Below are 19,542 nucleotides of genomic sequence, written 5' to 3' on the forward strand. Positions count from 1 at the left end.
CAGTGCTGTGGGACTGGGCTCTGAGCTGACCAGGAGAGGGATGAACTGTTGCACAATTACCTCGGGCTGCAGACCATCTGTTACATTTACTTCTCAGTACAGCCTTTTTGATCTTCACAGCGTAGAAGGCAAAGCTCAACAAATCAAGCACAGAAAAAAATAATTACCATTTTCCAGAGGTCATGGAAAGTTCAGGTTCTTCTCTAGAATTAAACATTTGCACACAAGTCTCAGTGGAATCAGATTATTGTGCTTCCCCAAGAACATTTGAAAGGAAATTGTGAAATAGGCAATTAAAGGCTTTTTAATCACAGCTATAAATTAAAGTTTTACTATATCCGCTTTTCAGGCTGACTTATTAAAGAAATTGTGAACGACTCTTATTAACTTTGAATGTCCTTTCTCTTCTCCACGCCTTGGCTGGACTCCTGGAAAGACTGTGGGGATTACTAGACAGGGAGCATATTCTTCACTGGTCAAGCTCATACGTTTTGACATAAGAAATGTCCAATAACAACTCCAGACTTCATTTTCCTGTCACCTTCCACTTACCTGAACAACCACAGTTTTCTTAAGATTTTCATTGTTTTCATTGTTTTGACTCAAGTTCACAGGGTATAAAATCATGGTCTAACCTATTCATTAAGACATTTCTTTGCCTTTATCACTCTTTATGTATTTTGCAGAGGCAAGAGGCTCGTTATTCAGCAAGTGTAAATGAATTTGCCTCATTTGAGCTCTAAACTGTGCCAACCACATCATTAGGTTATCCAGAACAGGATGTGCCATGGGGATGTCACTGGTTCACTGGGTGGGATTCCATGCTCTACCCATGCCTTTCACTTGGGCCTTGCTGCTCCTTCCACTCTCAGTGATGCTGGTGGAAAAGTGAAGTGAGTGAGACGAGTCTGTAATCTCCTTGGAGGAACAAATTAAAAATACAACTTTAATTAATGAAATTTTGGCTATTCTAGGAAAAAATGAAGGCATAGATCATACCTGAGTAGAAATGGGACCGAGTGTTCAGGTTTTACAACCCAGACAGCAGCACAGGGTGGTGCAGGGGCACCTGCCCCTGTTGTGGGGGCATAAATTGCCATAAGAGCTGTGCTTTTTCTACAGAGACACTTTGTTTATCTCCCCATTTTAGTTACCAGCCAATCAGATAAACACAGTACAACAAGTTGTCATGCCATTAAGATGAATAAATGCTGATTTATGGATTTACAACACTTATCTTTCAACACCTCTCCCTTTTTCTTGGTGTTTTCAGCACTCTCATTTGTCTCCCACATTATCCTCCCACATGTCCCAGTGTTCCACATGGGCAAATCTTAGTAGGCAGCTGCCCATGTGGCGTGGCTGGCTCTGGGCTGTGTGTGCTGACTCACTAGTCCACATGTGCAGGTTGGTAGCCAGCAGCCTTTGCGTTTGACCAAGGGAGAGCCTCAGGAAGGTGTCCTGAGAGAAGGCTCTAATTTGGGTCCCTTCCCTCCATCCAGTGGGGTGAAACACAAACCCATGAAGGCAGAGGAAGGATTTTCCCAGGCTGCTGCCCTGACTTTATGTCACTCCTTTGGGTGTTTTTGCTGCTCTTGGGCATCATGACTTACCTGTTACACTGATAACTAAGACCACTTCCAATCCCCAAAAAATCAAGGTGGGTGGAAATATTTTTGGGTTCCTTTAAAGTGCCATAAACCAGCTGGATGTGTCTCCTTGTTCTGAGATATTTTAGACCACTTCAGGGTGAAAATGGTGTTTGTGGGATGCACCATCTATGGACTGTGTGAGCCACAGCCCTGCAGGGGTAGGGAGAAGGTGGCCAAGTCTGTTATTGGCCATACCAAAACAGAATCCAGTGTATTCTCATGGGAACAGGCTGGTTAATTTGTGCAATAAGGACTAAGGTGCAATAAGGTGTGAGTGTACCAACAGTCCTGTGGATGATTATGTTTTGTGCTGTGCAATTTTATGCTCATCTGTGTGAGGGGAAAGTCAAGTGCAGAAACTGAGAGCACAGAGCTCATCTGTTGAACAGAAAGTTGCTGTTTTGTCTGTACTTTATAATATTAATACCCCCTCTTCTCTCCCTGTCACATTTGGAAAGATAATAGAAAACTGTGTTTCCAGAGAGTAAAGAATGTAGAATGCTCTGCATTTTCACTCTCATTCAGCTGGATTGATCTTACCATAACACTTTTCAAAAATAAGCAGCACTTTTTTGTTAGCAGAGTGCATTGAAGCCTAATGGGTTTAATTTGTGTGCAGCTGGGCTGTAACAAAGCTCCCTGAGCCATTGCAGCTGTGCCTCTCTGCTGAGTGGCTCTGGCCAAGCTCCTGGGTAGGGATGCAGCTCCATATGTAGCTTAACCTGGAGAAATTTAGTGTTTTATGAACACTTCCTGTGGTAAATGGCAGCAACTCCTCTTTGGAGGCAAATCTCTTTGGGGTTCATCAGAAGGCCTGTTAATAAGCATAAAAAGTCCCCATGATGGAGTGTGGTTGCATTGGGCAGACCATCCTTGTGTGCCACTGGATGTTCTGCTTGGCAAATTAATTTTGGCTGTACTAAACTATGGGCTAATATGGGCTTGTCCCACAAGGGTTTATGATCATGCCCTGGTCCAAATAGTTTTTCCTTTAAAGGGAAACATTGCAACAAATGAAGGACTAACAAAAGGAAGAGGGTGACTTGTATGGCCTCGTTTGGGCTGGCTTTGCCTGGTGAAGGTTGTAGAAGATTCCAGTGATAAAAATAAAGACATTTAGAATGGATTAGTTCTGGAGAAGTCAGGTGGTCCTGCAAAAGTTTCATTTTTAAGGTGGCATATGAGACTTCCTCCTCTGTATTCTTCAAAGTCCCTCCTTCAGATCCATGTGGGGGTTTTCCCATTTGATCCAATCAGTTTTATTGCCAGTGAAGCTGCGACTGGAGGTGAAGCAGATGTTGTTGGCAACTTATGAGCAAATGTGACAGGGCTTTTGAAGTCTTCCATAGTTTACCACATTTGCATGGATGGAATCCCACTGGTACAGTGTTGCTGTACCAAAATGGGAATTTTTGTTACACCCTCAAGCTGTGGGCTCTCCAGTTTTAAATTTTAATTTTAACAAGGAGACAAAGTTTGTTAAAATTCTATTTGAAGTATATATCTGGTATTGCAGGACATGCGTCTCGGAGTTTTTTGCTTTCTGGTGGTTTTGGGATATGGTTTATGTGTTTTGAGGCACTGAATATTCTGGCATGTTTTTAAGGTATATCTTCTCCTTCTGATCAGTTACAGTGTTTACAGAAAGCTGGTTTTTTCAGTAGTTAAATGGCTGAAATTCTCTTTTTATAGATTTGAAAGAAGCAGTAAGGGAACTTTCCTTATGGTTTTGTAACATTACATGTAAAATGCACAAAGATGGTTAAGTACTTACAGGTCACTTCAGTATGGGATAAAAGCCTTTCTGATTTCATTCATAATTAGAGTATTATATAATTGTTTAAAGAGCTTAAATGATGATCAGAGATTAAACATCCTTTGTTAGGACTAGAAACTAATTAAAAGAATTATTAGTCTCTCAGAGCTGTATAGTTAAACAGTGTAAAGTAATCAAATACTCTTTATTCTGAAACTTTGCAGTATCACTTCATTCTCAAATATGGATATTGAATTTGCTTTACACTATACAAGTTGTATGACTCAAAATGTAGCTGAATTGTGGTGCCAGGTGATTGGATTAAATAAATTAATTTCCAATTAGCTGTGGTTTTGAAGAAGTTTTATAAAGTGTTTGACAGACAACTGTAGATTCCCTTAAAAAATAATGCCAATAGACCAGAAATAGAGTTCTCTGCCTTTTGGAGCCTCAAAGGGCACAGATTCCTACTGGTGTATCACAGCCAGGTGTGATATTCCTTGTGGCAGCCTCAGTCTATGAGCAACAAGGGTTTGTTAATTGTTTTATAATAGTTTTAGATTTTATAAGCATTGCCCTTTTAAGAGGAAATTACTGGATTTCCCACAATCAAAATGGAATTATTAAAGTAGGAAATTGACTATACTACAACAGGGTAGGACTTAAAATATATTTGTGTGATCCTTACTATAACATGGGACCACGGGAAGATGCTGGAACATGACTTTCCTGTCACTGAGCTGGGGGATGTGTCACATCCATCCCTGGCTATTTAACAAAAGAATACGCATGTAAAGAAACAGAAATTAAGGAAAAGGTTCTCCTTTGGAACATAGCATTGTTAAATTGTCCCCAGGCAGTTTTAGTACATCAGTTTACGGTTCATTCCCTGTTTCAAGCTTTAAAAAAAGGGCACTACAATTCCTAGTAAGGAAAGGCTTGGTTGGAGAAAGCAGTGAATACCAATTTTCATGGTTTGTACCACTTCATGTGAAAAATATCGGTCATTAGTTCTGTGATTCATACTTAATTGCAAGAGATGAAAATAGCTTCTAAACATGACCTAGAATGTCCCAGGAGATATTGTCAGGAATTATCTCAAAGAACTGTATTACTGAGCTGGAAAATATTAATGAAGTGACCCTTACACTACTCCACTGTTTTGACTCTTCTTAGCTGAGAGGCAAAGTGAAGCCTCTACATGTCCAGTACTGTTTTCAAAGTCTGCTCAAAGAACCAAGTGCTCAGCATATTTGTCCTGGGGCTCCTTCTGGGCCTCCAGTGGTCACTGCTCTTCTCTGCTGTGCCCACGACACTGTTCATGAAGTATTTGGAGTGATTTATGAGTGTTGCTTTTAGAAATCAGATCCTCTGATAGACTGTGTGTTTATAAGACACTTACTGATGTGCTGAAATGTAGATTATGAGCTCTCACCACTTCTGGTATTTTCAAACTTTCAAAGAAGAGCTTGCTAAAGGATAGAGGAGTTATAAATGTTGGTGATCAGGGAAGCAACTGCATCCCAGGAGTCACAGTGGCAAACTTAATGGCTTTGAGTGTTTTATTTTGAATTGACAATGGTGATAGGGGAAGTTGGCTTAATTCCAGTCCTACAGTAATAGGTGCAAGTGTTCAAATTGTTGAGAAATTACTTTAATCATTGACATTGTTTTTGATCCCTAAAGTGCGAATGTACAGTGATGTACAGCAACAATATGGCATTACAGGCAAAGTCAGGGCAACCTGGAGGGGACAACCAGGACTGCATCGCTCAGTGCCACTCCCAGACACCCACCCACACAGCTGGCACACCTGGACACCCACCCACCCCTCACACATGGCCCCTGCCCACCCCCCTAGTTATACATTCTTTCTATGTACAGGTGTGTTTGGCCGTTCCACAGCATTTCCATAACAGCTCAGTAACTGGATGTGCCCCTCCCTGGGTTTATGCAGCCCTTTCCCTGCATTCTCTTCATGCTTCAGTAGTTTCTCTGGGAACTGACTGGGAATATGGGTAGTCCCTGCACGTGGCCACTCCTGTGACATAAATGTGCCTGTTCCTCCCTGGTTTCCTTCTCGTGCTGTCCCGAGAAATCGTGCACAGGTCCATTTCTTCCCCTGGCCTGCCGTGAGACAGGTGTGTGTCCAAAGGAAACAGACTGGCGGGAATCGGTTCATTCCAGCGTGGTGTTGGCTCCACAGGCAGTGCCACAGCTCAGGGTGCCACAGGTGGCCCCGTGGGCTGTGCTGCCACAGCCCTGGCCACCAGCAGGAACGTGGCCATTGCGCTCCGAGAAGAGGTGGAAGGTGAAGAACTGGCAGGGCTCCTTTTGCCGGCTGCCATCCTGCAGAGGACTCAGCAGGGAGCCGGAGTTCCTCCATTCCTGGAACGTGCACATCTCCAGGTGTGGGTGAGTGATTTTGCTCACATACCCGGGGCTGGGAGATGCTGAGGACAATGTCCTCTGGCTGCCACTCAGGAAACTCCCGCTGTCCTCCAGAGAGTCTTTCCTATGGTGTTCAAAGGAGCACCGATTCCAGTTTCTGTAGCTGTAGGGCCACCAGCCCAGCTGCTTGCGACGGTGGCACTGGCATTTCAGGATCTGTATAAAAGCCCTCTTGAACTCTTTGCTTGAGCAAGGGTAGATGATGGGATTCAAGCAGCTGTTAAAGTAGCCAAGCCAAAAAATCACCTTGAAGATTGTTTCAGGAGGCTTCAGAGCTGAAAACAGAGATCCTGTCCACAGGAAAGAAGCAGAAACAATATCTGAGATAATTGGTTTGTCTGCCTTTAGGAAGGGTAAATGTTCCATCAGATCACTGTTAGAACCTGTGTATTAAAAAATCTTTTGTGTGTGTTGCTTTCATTTTTGGCCTTTTGCTACTAAAATGTTATTTTTGTTATTTTAAAAGCTAATAAAGGAATGCTTTTTGTCATCTGAAAGTTAAAGGAGCATTGAGTGTAGGATTTAAAGCTAAAAAGCAGTTTATAGGTGCACACCTGCTGCACTAATCCCAATGACACATCAAACCTCTGTTGTCCAAGCTGTTGGACAAGGCACACATGGAATACTCTGCAGGGGACTTTTGAGGGTCATTTTTGAAGGAAAAGATCTAAATGTTCCCAGGCCTATTAGGAGGAGTGTGGCCAGACATCCCTTCTAATATATTCTCTGTCAGCTCCCAAACATACCTCCTGTTTTTCAGGTTGTTATTGCAGTACAAACCTCTTGAAACCTGAAGTTAGTTGAGGAACTTCCCATATCTGAGGCATTCATAAAAATGGTGTAACCCAGAATAAGAGGTTATTTTATGAATGCTTCCCCTTCTGTTCACAACCAAATAATTTCCCTAAAAAGGCTGCCCAAATGAAAAACTCCTACTGGGAAATCCATTTCCTGTACTTTTAGTGTTAAAAGCAGGCAATTGATCAGCTAAATTTAGCAAATGGGGCTGTAGAAAAGAATGTGTGACGTTTTTAAAGCAAAGCAGGCATTCAGAAGTTACCCAGCTGGGTAAACACCTTTGTGTCTGGCTCAAGTAATCAAGGAATGGGGATTCAGGGGAGAATTCTTATGTCAAGAACTGGAGTTTGATTTGAAGATTTTTTCAAATGGGAGGTGACACCCCAGCCTGGATGTCACATCGTGACCTTTTCCACTGGAGTGTTTTCAGATTTGCTGGGCTGTGAAAGCAGCTGAGTCAGTTGTGGCTGTCAGATGCCTGAGTGGGGAGGGATGTGATTCTGGGCATATTTCCCATCTCACAGCAATGTAGAGGTCACGGCTCGGGCCTCAAAGCTATGCAAAAGCACTTGCTATCCTCCTGGGTAAGCAGCTCCTCCATGGCACAGCAGCTCCAGTGTGGGGTGTCTGGGGGGCAGCGGGGCTGGTGCTCCCTGTGCAGGGCTCGGCGCCTCCGCAGCCCACAGCAATCCACAGGGCACTGAGTGCCCCTCCTCACACACCCACTGCCCTCCTCAGGGTGCCAGCTGCTCCCTGAGCTGGCTCAGGAGACAAAACAAGATGCTGAGCTGGCATGAGCTCTCTGGAGAGACTCTCCCTCATGAATAGGAGTCAGGAAAGGTCCCGTCAATCCAGAACCATCGATTTTTCCCTGGCAGTGTTTGGGAATGGTGCCAGCTAGAACAAGCTCTGCCCATTGCCTCGAAGCTAAGGAACATGCTGGCCCTTATGGTTAAGTTGCCAGTTGAACCCTTGTCCCCATGGCTTTGTTGCTGATAATGATTTGTAGGGTTTGAGTGATGCCTTTTCTCTCCAGCTGATGGAGATCCTCCCTCTGTCCCCATTGGTACTGCAGGAAGTGCAGAGTACAACATATCCAACATCAGAGAAACCATGGAGTGCCTTTGACAGATTTTCAACAGATAAATCAAATCAATGCAAGCACCTAAAACCCTGTCTCATGAATGTTACATACTCCTTGATGGACGGTTTAGTGACAACTCATGTGATTCTATGGAATGAGCCGTTCAATAGGTGCCACATTCCTATAAACTTTAGGAAAAGTTGATCTAAGTTTGTAATGCAGCCACGATGAGGGAGATGCTACAGAATTTTCCACATGTACAGCTGCACACCTTTTCAGGATTAATTTTGTAAATGATAATTGCTAATATTTTCCCTTCAGTTTAGGGAAAAGAGAAGGTTTATGACGGTACAAAACAAGTAAAACCACTATAATGTACAACAAAGAACATTTTGGAGGGCATACTGATAAATTTCTTAAATTGTTTTCTGAAGCTTCTTTAAAATAGAACTGATTTTTAGCTTTTAAAGTCCAGTAAAACTTGTGAAGTGGCTCAAAAGCCCATATTATTTCTTATGTGTGAAAGTTGAATGCACAGTGGTGAATTTTTCCAGTTCAGTTGGTTTGCTTTTCCCTCATACTGTAACAACTGAAAATCTGCAGGACATTCCTGGATCGAATTTAAGTATTTTCAGGCAGCTTAAATGTGGACAGAGAAACTGTCTTCAACAAAATAGTTTTAATTAAAATAAAATAAAATAACTAAGTAAGGAATTTTACTGGGAAATGTTGTGAAATTCTCTAAGAGCAAACAAAATCAGTGAAGTTCTAGAAAGAAAAACTGGGAACCAAAGCAGATAAATGAGTTGTGCCTGTATAATCTGTATAATTGCACAAGAACCAACACTTACTCTTGAACTTCTTGGTTTCCAAACTTTTCTACTATTGTAGATAAATGCTGGGGGTTGTTGTTGTTTTGGTTTGGGTTTTGTTTTTTATTTATACTAACAACAATACCTTTTCTGTAGCTTCACTAACCTGCCAGGAGCAAACAACTGTGGGTTCTTTTGATAAAATGATAAAGCAAAGCATTCTAGACAGACTCAAAACATCAGACGAGTATTTCCTGCTCTAATCTCCAACTACTTTCCCACCGCAGTCTGATAAACAGATTAAATATTTCCCCATACTGATTTAGATTGCTCTTCAAAATGCCTGGAAACATTTGCATATTAATGTCTCCTCAGTGATTTATTTGTGCCAGGGTAGCCAGAGTGACTTCCCCACTCAATCTGATTGCTCTCCCCATGTCTCCTATTTCACAGCTTTGCTTTAAGGGGATGGATATTTTCTCTTCACTTTTATTTCTCCGTAGTAACCCCTGTGATTTATTAAACATAAACCACAATCTTACTTCTGGTGGCACCACTGCCACAGACACCAATGAAGTGTTTGCAAAGCCTGTGTCTGGCACAAATGGAGAACAGGAAATATATCAGAAAATCAATCAACTTGATGAGTTTTGACTGATCAGTTTTTTGACCACACTCATCTGACTTGATAGAGCTGTTCAGATTGGAAATACACTGAGCAATAGCAAATATCATAGAAAGAAATTAAGTGGTATTTTAATCAGTATAAGCTAATTTCATTTAGGGTCTGACTGTTTCTTTATAATGAATGTTTTATTACAGAGAAAGTAAGTAAAGCATCCTAATAAAATTAGGGAACATAGTGGGAAACAATTTGGCATATTAACTGTCCTCACATACTCTGCAGAGCATCACTGAGACATTAAAATTCAGAGTCCACTGGAGGCAGTGGAAGCCTTTGAAAGGCTCATAAGGACTTCAGTGGACCTGGAAAGAGACCTATAATTACTCATAGAACCATCAATTCTGTTCAGAATTAAGTATTTATGCTTAGATTACATAATAATGGGCAGGAGTACTGTGAATTCCACGGATTTAAGGAGAACAAGTCACTATCGAGGAGTTTTGGGTTGTCAGGTGCTGTTCTCTGCATGTTACAAAAGAATCACATTTCCAAATGCTCTAAATCCAGTTTTCCTTAAGATGAGAGCCAGCCTGGGGGAAGTGTGTGCTCTGTTTTCTGGAACAAACACAACATCTGGTTTTACTGCCATACACTGCTCTGGAGTTGTTAAAGTGCTTTGCTGTTGTCAGTGGCCACTCCAGTGGCAGTGACAGGAGAGCTCCACTGCAGGGCTTGGTCACTGTCTGAAGGTGAAAGAAAAGCCACAGAATTTGAAACTCCTTGTCTCTACTGATAAAAGGTAGAAAATAAAATGCATCCAAAATTGAACACTGAGTAGGGGTATTCTGGAGAAAAAATCTCCTTCTTGTTTGAACACCATAAAGTAGAAATAGTTTGAGAATTAGTAATGGATATTTGGAAGTTTCATTATAGAGTCTGATCAGATTCAAATAGTTAAGGAAACCTTGGAAGGCAAACATATCCTCTTATTTTAGAAGAGATTTCATTTTGTTGCAGGTTAGAGCCATTCTGACTGGAGTGAAATCTCAGATTTTCAACATTCTCCACAGAAAAAAAATTCAAATGTTTTAAAAATCACTGTAATGAGTTAAAGCATTGTGAAATACCAAGTGATAACAGATGAGTTCTGAAACATGAAAAACAGGAAGCTTTACCAATATCAAACCCTGTCTCAATCTGTCCTCCAGAACACAGCTTGTGCAAAAATGAGTATTGCTTTGCAAGAAATCTGTTTTATGATGGAACTCGGCCTTCCTATGAAAAATGACTTGGTGAGATTTGTGCTGTGATCAAGCAGAGCCATTCCCAGTGCTTGGCTGTGGGCGGCTGCGGAGGGTCTGGCTGGGAGCCTCCTCTCCTCCCGTGTTCCTGCTGGGATTGCTGCTGGAAGCTGCTCAGGGCTGAGTTACAGCCACTGTGTGCACAGCTAGTAAAATTCTCGCTGTACAAGTAATAATCTGCCTCTGCCCAGAGTTGTTATGAGTTTAGAGAAAGGATGTGGTCGTCTTTTATTTAAGCTTTTGCAGTCCTTTTCACCACATGCTTAGTCAAGTCAGCGTGCCAAGGTTTTAAAGCTACTTGGATTTCTAGAGCTCCTGATTCCTTCCCTTCCAGCATTCAGTGTTTGTTTACATTCCCCTGGACTTATTTAATATAGGAAAAAACTCCCACAGTTTACAAACAGTAGAGGATGGAATAGAGAGTATGGTTATGAAATTACAAGTTGATCAAGTCAGGAGGGAGTGCAGGCCTTCTGGAGAAGAGGATTAGGAAAAGAGTGAAAACAGTTGGAAAACAGTGAAAAAAGATCTCAAGAAATAGGAAAGCACCCAAAATCAACAAAATAAAATTCAATAAAGAAAATGAAAGGAAAGATCATTAAGTTATAACTACTACAAATAAATAACTGCGTCGTGTTTGGTTATGGGTTTTGAGTCTTTGGTGTCTCCGTGTGATGTCTTGGACTGCACATCCCAGCTGTGCCTGGTCTGGAGGACAATCCCAGGAACCTGGCAGTCACCAACACACCCTCTGTGCTTGTGGGTATCTTGTGTGTGTGTGGAGCACTTTGCTTTTGAAGAAGAAGAAATATGAAATAAGGAATAACTGACTGAACAATGATATTGCAGAGAATACAGTGGGAGAAATAGAAATACAAATAGGATGGTGTTGCCAGTCCAGCAGTTGTTATTCTTCATTGGAGTAATAGGGACATTACATACGTCATAGAATTACAAAATGGTTTGGGTTGGAAGGCACCTTAAAGCTCATTTCATTCCAACACCCCGCCGTGGGAGGGGACATCTCCCACTAGAGCAGGTTGTTCAGTGCTCCAAAGTGTCCTGTTTGTGAGGAATTTCTGTACTAGAACTGACAACCTATAGCAGTGTCTCCATATGTCACATGAACAATCACTTGCATGAGACCAGCATGAACTTCATTCAGAATGGCTCAAATTTGAAAGCCTTTTAAAGGCTTCAAAAATACAAACTTATCTAGAAGGTCCAAAATAAAACCAGGACTTTGCCTTCTTTAAAGGAATACAGACAGGGGTCAGATCTTTCTACTAAACCCCAGAGTTGCTACACGTTCTTATATTACAAGCAATCACAAGGCAGAGCAGCTGTATTTGCATTTCTAAGGAGACAGTGCCTGTGTATTTAACCCCAGAACTAACAGGGGCACCAGCTCTCAGTCCAGGATAGCTGTGCTGACTTACACTGTTGAGAGAGTTCACTTGTGCTTAAATTGTGTTGCCTTCAGATAAATAATGTAAAATCAGGATTTGTTTTGGTAACAATCTTGCTTGGTACCTAAAACTGACAGTAGAGAGGGACAGAAACATGGCACTATTTTTGTTATTATTTTGTCCAAAAGAATGACAGACTTCTGCAGCTTCCCAGCTAGACAGAATACTGGCCAAGCTTATTCTTGTTTTGCCAAACATTAACTGATTGAGGGAGTCTAGAAAAGCTAATCTGAGTCTGCTGACATTTAATGTATTATTATACTTAAATATCTGCAACCATTGAATATATTTTGGTGTTGTTTTCTCCCCTTCTGACTTATAACTGAGACATCTCTCTTGGCCATTGTTAGTAGCTGATAGGCTCTAGCATGGAACTGAATGACACAGTTGCAAAGGCAGTGTATGAGCTTCCACTGTGGCTTTTCTCTTTTGTCACTCAGAGACATGTATTTGCTTTCCAGTTTCTAGAGATCACCTGAAAACCCATCACAAAACAGCTCAAAATCTTGCAGTGGTCTGTGGAGGGGAACTTTAGTAAAGATGTGAAAAAGGTCACATTTTGTTCATGCCAGTATTTCACAGGTAGCTGCCCTAAAGGACCTGAGACCCCGAGGTGTGTCCTTGATGCTTTAGGACCTGCATAACTTTACTCAGGGCTTTCCCCATGGCCACCAACCTGAGCAATAGCACGAATGTTTGCAAACACCTCTGGCATAAGGATCTTGTGTCCATCTGCCTTGCTGAAAGCAACGTTTCCCCTGAAATTATCCCTTCTCTCCTGTCTTTGATTTCAACAGTTTTGAGATTTCCTATTTTTGCCCACTGGCTCAGCTCTGCTTTGTTTTTTCCTTGGAGCTCTCTGATCCCTTGAGACAGGAGTTACTGCCGTCCCTGAGGCTGAATAGCCAAAGTGAACTGATTTCTCTGTGGATTTTTGTATGTATTGCTTTGTGTTTGTAAAACAGTACACTGTGACATCCCCCCTTAATCTTGTGACATGCAAATCAAAAGCCTGCAGAGGAAGTCCCCTGGAATTTGGGTGGTTTCACCTGCTTTGGTACCAAACAACTCCATTCTAAAAACCAGAGGTCTGTAAGTGACTGGTTATTGACATCCTTTGCAAAACAACAGGCTTAAACCAGGGCTTTGGGGAGGCTTTTTCAGTAGGAAGAAGCATCATCTTGAAATAATCTGGTCCTCCCCATGTGACAAAACATGGTCAGTAAATGCCATTCTGATGTTTAAATGTACAATTCCTGCTGTCACCTGTGCCATTAAACTTTGCAGTGGGCAGAGGGGCAGATTGCCACATCCATCAGTGATTTGTATGAATTCTGTGTAACCATTAACTTGAGGACATCAGGTGTGGACCAGTTAGGGAGGGGAAGAGGAGTCACGACTAAAACAAGGTGGAAAACAAACCAGGCTTAAAGCCTTGCTGAAAGCAGAACCCAGTAGCATTGACAGCACCAGACCTAATGCCTGGAAGTGTTTCCCATGGGAAAGTGAGGGGTCTAATTTGGTATTCATGGCACAGAGATGCAGAGGTTGGCCTCATGTAACATAAATCTACATTTTGTACTTTAACATTTTATTTTAAGAATAACTTTGTGTGGGCTGACCTGTAGCATGCAGAATGTTTTTATGTTCTTTTTTATTATTTTGTGGAGAGGTTTCAAAATCTTAATACATAAAGGTAGTAAAATAATTTGTGTCTTCATCCTGGGGCTCTTGGGACCTTATCCCACTGCCAGTTAATTTACAAGAATTTGGTTTCTGATTGCAGTGGATAAGATCCAGGTTTTATGGGAGCAGGAGGACTTAGGCTCTGGACTGGGAAGTGAATACTGCTTTGCTGATCTCCACTGCAGTTAAGCAGTACCTGGGGAAGTTAATGTACTCTGATTGAGGTGATGGAGATGGTAAGTTTATGGGGGTATGTGTCTGAGAGAAGATTGACAAGCCCATTTCTCAATTAACAGGAATAAGACTAAACCTTTACTTAGTAGCCAGGGGCAAATATATGCTTTGTCATTATAGATTATGTTTTTAATAAAGGTATTGTCATAAAATTGGATACTCCATTGTTTAAAGGAGGATGTTTTAACGAGTGTTGCCTTATTTCTGCAGGGCTCCAGACATTAAGAAAAAAATTTATTTTACTCAGCATTTTTCAGCAATGCATGTTTAATCTAGTCCTGATGCCTAAGAAAGGATTTGTATGAGAGGGATGAAAACAAACATTTATTTTAAAGAAGCAAGATATTCATTCTTCAAAGCTGAGTCACTGAATTTATGGCACAAGAAGTTCTTTCAAAGATACATATGTCTTTAGTTTATTTTTTATGTTGTATCACAAATAATTTTGAATGGCAAGATAACTGTTTACAAAGCCATGGAGTGTTTATAAATGTGTGCAACAAGGATGTTCTGTAGCTCCACTGCTATCTGGAAAGAATATCCAGAAGCTACAGGATTAAAAACAAATTTCTCACATGATTCTCTTTGCTACCAATTTTGCTGCATCATCAGGTGCTTAACATTGAAGACAGAATGGTTCAGTGCTACAAAACCAGACTGGGGTAATTCTTCGTGCTGATCGTTTAATGTGCTCAGTCCATCACGGTGTCAGCGCTGCAATTCCTCCCTGCAGTGTGTACAGAGCCCTGCCAGAGCCTGCCTTGCAAAGCCTTTGGATTTTTGCTTGAAAAACCCTCTGTAAGCGTTAATATTATTTCTTTTTCATTTGTCACAGAATATTTATTCAAGCAGCATGGCTGCTTTCAGCACCACGGCTGTTCCCAGTACAGACCTGCCACCTGATGCAATAGACCTTTGCCTGGAATACCAAAACATGCAGCTGTGGAATATATTGAAATGCCAGAGTGGAAGAATAATAATTTTGTCTGGGAAGCCAGTTGAAGAGCTGAGAATGCTTTTAATGTGAAGGAAACTCCACTACATATAAGCAGTTTTGGTAAGACATGAGTCAGGGATGCTGCGGAAATAACATTTACCAACTTGTCAAATGTTTTGTAGTTGGACCCCCAGAAATCCAGAGGTGCTCTGTAACACCATTCTGCAGAGTCAGGGCATTACTGAGGGTGATAAGGAGCAGAAAAAAAATAAATAGTGAAGATGCAGGTGTGAGGGTGTGATTTGGGTTAATGGTGCAAATATAAGGTAGGAGAAATGGAAGCTAAAGAAGAAGCTTATCCTTGCAGTAAGTCGAGCTGAGTAGTCTGGGCAGTCCAGGACACCATGGAGAGCTTGGGAAGCCATCAATACCTTTTGATTTCTACACTTTGCCTATCACAGAAATTGATTTCATACCCTTGGGTGCTTTTTGAAGGGATTTTTAATGGCATTTCATTTAATTTTGTGTCTTCAAGATGCAAAGCAAAATGTTTCTTGTATGAAGAATGCAGCACACAGAAAGATCCTTAAGGATTCTTTAAGGACAGCTGCATTATGCAAGTCAAGAAAAAGGCTTTTCCCCACCAGTTTTAGTGAGCAATGCTTTAGTCATCCCTAACATCATTAATTAAATCTGTACTGATACACAGAGATAAAAAATATTGGATTCTGGAATGTGCTGGATAATAAAAAATAATAAAAAAAAAGAGATCAGGGACAAGGAACAAACCCATCTCTATTCCTAGTCTGCAGAACAAAGACAAAATACTCCCTATTGAAATGCATTTTTATGCTGTGTTGGATATTATGGGTACCTTTCACCCCTTTTTTAGATAGTGGATTTCTAGACAGGGGCCAGGAAAGCCAGCAGCCTGCATTGCAATGCCAAGAGGCTGAATTTTTCACTCCTCTGAGTGACACACACCCCTCAGCAATTCCTGCCCCTCAGCTCTGTGGGTGCCAAGCGCTCCCAGCACTGACACGAGTGTGTTGGGGTTGCAGCACTCGGTGTGTATTGGGTCAGAGCTCCCAGCAGTGGGTTTAACCCCCAGCCCACCCAGCCCCTCTGCTAGACACACCGTGCTGTGCTGGAGGCTCCCACTGGACACAGTTTATGAGGGAGATAAAATCGTATTCTGTCAAGCAATAAATGGTCCACTCGGGTGTCTTAAACAACAACTCAGTAAACCTGCCAGGGAAGCCCAGGAGTTCTGGCATAACTTCTCAAAGGGAAAACTGACAGTCTTTCAAGAAACTTGATTGTGTCTCATGTTGCTTCTGCCCTGTGACCATAATGCTTCCAGTGGACTGCTCTGCATCTGTGTTTAGTGAGGTGTCAGGAGCTGTGCTGGCTCCTGGTAGGTACAGACATGCTGTGCTGCATTCACATTTGCATTTTTTTTCTTCAATAATGCAAAATCAAGGAGGGAATCTACATTATCAGGGGACCATGACCAACTAGCTACAAATCTACCGCTACCACTGATACCATATGGTGGAAATATATTTCTATCTGCAGGTATTTTTGCAGTAGTTGGAAACTTGCTCTATGTAATAAACTTTCTTTAAGAGCCAACACAAGGACTTAAATGTCAGTAGCCAAAGACAGCTTTGCTCACAATTTTCCTTCTGTTCACATCCTTAACACTATCTTTATGCAGACCTTGAATTGTAAAGATTTTGAAGTCTATAATACAATAAACTAGAGATGACAAAGTTGCCCTGCAGTAGCCAAAGTAGTTGTCCTGCAGTAAGGATTCTAATCGAAATGACATTACACATCCACTGAAATTATAATTTTGTAACACTTCAGCAGGACCAGGTTGCTGAACTCAGTTTAGTTTTTAAAAGACTGTCTAAAAATATGTGCTTGCCACTCAATCAGAAATGTTTTGGTAGGGTAACTAAGTAAACACAAATATAGAACACTAATAAGGTCTTTTTCTCCCTTTTTTCTTTTCCTGACTTTTTCCATATTTAGGCTGCCAGATTGTCTCAGTCTCAGAGAAATGAATTTTGGACAGATATTTCTGAGAGCTCAGTAACTGAATGTCTTGAGATACTCCACTTCAGAGGCAGTGCTAGTATTAAAAACAATACCAGCAAATGTCACAAGGATTTGGGAATGCAGAGCAAAGTATTAAGGCTAAATCAAATACTTTAATAGTATCTTATAGTTGAAAGTGCAAAAGTGGATGCCAAAAGTTCACATGACAATGTCCCAAAATGCTGAACTTAGACCTACAGAAACCAATGAGAACCTTTCTGTGTGGATCTGTGGGGTTCTTCATATCTTTGCTTCGGGGATTTGATCAATAATCTTTGAACCAGAACTTTTCCAGCTTCCCAAAGCTCAGGGGAGTTTTCCACCTCATTACTAGATCAGGTTCATTTTCATTTAAGGCATGGAATAATGCCAGAAGTCCTGTTATAGCCCAGACACTGAACAGTGAACTGAACCAAGAACGTTTCAGTGCTGAAACTCTCTCTGTTCTTGCCTAGGATTTTTGGTAAAGCATCCTGTGATAATGTTTCTGAGACCTAATCCAGCTCAAGGGAAAAACATAAAGGGGGATTTAATATATAAACCTGTCAATATTGTTCCCTGGTTTGACATCACTGAGGACTCCAGGTGACCAGCTTTCTGCAGGCTGCACACTTCACAAAGCTTCAGCAGGACTCTTTGCCAAAGCCAACACCAGAGATCCCTTCCCTTCTTTTCAGTTCTCACAACAGTAACTATTTCTCATTCATATGATTTTTGTCTATGATATTTCTGCAGTACCCAACTCACCCACTTTCCTCCTCCTCCCCTCACAACCCCTGATTACGAACTTACCTAGAGGCAGAACAATGAAGAAAGGTAGCCAGCACAGGATAAACATGCCAACCACAATTCCCAGCGTCTTGGCTGCCTTCTTTTCTCTAGAGAATTTTAAAAGTTTGAAAGCTAAGGAGTTTCTGGGATTGTGACCCTTGGATTTGGTGTGGTTTAGTGTGTCCTCATGAACGTTCTTGTAATGAATCCGTAACGTCAGCTCCTTGGAGTTGGACATTTCTTTCATCATCCCGGCTTCCAGGTTTTTAGTAGTCCTTTTGGCCACGATGTAGACCCGACAGTACATCACAAGGATGACGATTAAAGGAATGTAAAATGACCCCAAGGAAGAAAACAAAGCATAGAATGGTTCCTCAGTGATACGGCACTCCTTGTCATCCTTGGGAGCTGGCTCTTTCCAGCCCAGGAGAGGCCCAATGGAAATCACCATGGAAAGGACCCAAACACCCAGGAGAGCTAAAATGGCCCTTCTTCTTGTTACCAGTGTTGGGTACTGCAGGGAATAACGTACCCCTATATATCTATCAATAGAAATTGCACATAGACTTAAAATGGAGGCAGTGCAGCACAGCACATCAACTGCTGCCCAGATATCACAAAATATCCTCCCCAATACCCAGTAGCCAAGGACTTCCAGTGTAGCAGAGAAAGGAAGAACAGTGAAACTCAGCAGCAAATCTGCTATTGCGAGGTTAATGATGAAATAGTTTGTAGGGATTCTTAAATGTCTATTGCAAGCAACAGAGAGAATTACCAGGATATTACCTATGATAGCAAAGAGGATAAAGGCACCGAGGATCAGCCCCACAATTATTGCCCTACTGGTAGCCAAGGCAGGTGAATCCAGGTTAGTTGCTGTCTCATTGGAGTTGTTTGCAGAGAAATTGCCATTATTTAGCACAGACACTTTCAAATATCCAGGTACTGATGTATTGGATTTGTCGCCAAGGTAGGTATTCATCTTAAAAATCATCCTCCATAGCAAGTTATGATTGGGTCCCTCACACAACGCACCGATGGTTTGACTCAGTTCAAAGTCATCTCTGGACCCAAGAAGTTCCTGCAAAGCTCTGACCAGTGTTAGGTGGAGAACTCATCTCCCCTGGGAGCTGTCAGCTCTGAGCACGTAAAACTTGCCCGGCGTGGAGTCCTCGGACGCCTGTCAGAAATAGAGGGCTGCTCAAACTTGCCTAATTTCTCAGACAGACTCGTTGAAAGAGGAATAACAGGCAGAAATCTTGGCTGAAGCCGGAAAGCAGCAGTTTCGATCACGGCGTCCCTGGAACAGAACGCAGGTTTAGAGTTTTCCCTGGAGCATGTGTGGCTGTGTTGGAGGGATGTCCCTGTGAGGCTCCAGGAGGGTTTGTCAGCATTTCCAGCGCTGCGTGCGCTGGCTCCGATGTCACTCACTGTGCAGTGACATCACTGCGGCGGGGCCGGCAGCGCTAGAGGGCAATGCAGGCCAACATTCAGCTCCCACCAGGCACCGCCGAGCAAATGGAATCTATCACTCTTAATTAATGCATTTGCCGCACAAATCTGGAGTGGAAACATTTAAAAACCACTTTCGCTATCTGAGGGAAGTTATGCTTGTTGGGATGTGGTGAAAACAGCAATTTCGGTACAAAATGATCTGTTGCCCTTTTGCTCACTGAGAAAACGTGTTTATTTTGTAATTGAACTGAAACGTGTCATTTTAGACAACTAATCATCTTCTAAGAACATATAGCTTGATTCAAAAAAACCCCTGGTTTATTTGTAAATTCAGTATTTAATGATTGCATAAAGTTTGTTTCTAACAGTAAAAATTCTGTTAATAATAAAAAGTCGTAACAGATC

General features: G+C 41.8%; 1 protein-coding gene and 1 long non-coding RNA gene across 4 annotated transcripts; one reads left to right on the forward strand and one right to left on the reverse strand.

The window, feature by feature from the left end:
• Positions 1-4,956: 4,956 nt before the first annotated feature.
• ADRA1B (adrenoceptor alpha 1B) lies at positions 4,957-19,105 on the reverse strand. The gene is made up of 2 exons (XM_071570549.1): positions 17,704-19,105; positions 4,957-6,149 (listed from the first exon to the last, which is right to left on the reverse strand). The coding sequence occupies exons 1-2, from the start codon at positions 18,674-18,676 to the stop codon at positions 5,587-5,589; spliced, it is 1,536 nt and encodes a 511-aa protein (XP_071426650.1). The 5' UTR covers positions 18,677-19,105; the 3' UTR covers positions 4,957-5,586.
• LOC139679123 (uncharacterized) lies at positions 13,395-19,528 on the forward strand. Of its 3 annotated transcripts, none has more exons than XR_011699145.1 (4): positions 13,395-13,495; positions 13,735-13,870; positions 14,704-14,925; positions 16,846-19,528. It is a non-coding gene; the product is annotated as an uncharacterized lncRNA (long non-coding RNA). The 3 variants fall into 3 exon arrangements; XR_011699146.1 differs by having other exon boundaries at positions 17,367-19,528; XR_011699144.1 differs by lacking the exon at positions 16,846-19,528 and having other exon boundaries at positions 14,704-16,802.
• Positions 19,529-19,542: the final 14 nt, after the last annotated feature.

This window comes from Pithys albifrons, chromosome 15 (assembly GCF_047495875.1).
Source record: "Pithys albifrons albifrons isolate INPA30051 chromosome 15, PitAlb_v1, whole genome shotgun sequence".
NCBI classification, from domain to species: Eukaryota; Metazoa; Chordata; class Aves; order Passeriformes; family Thamnophilidae; genus Pithys; species Pithys albifrons.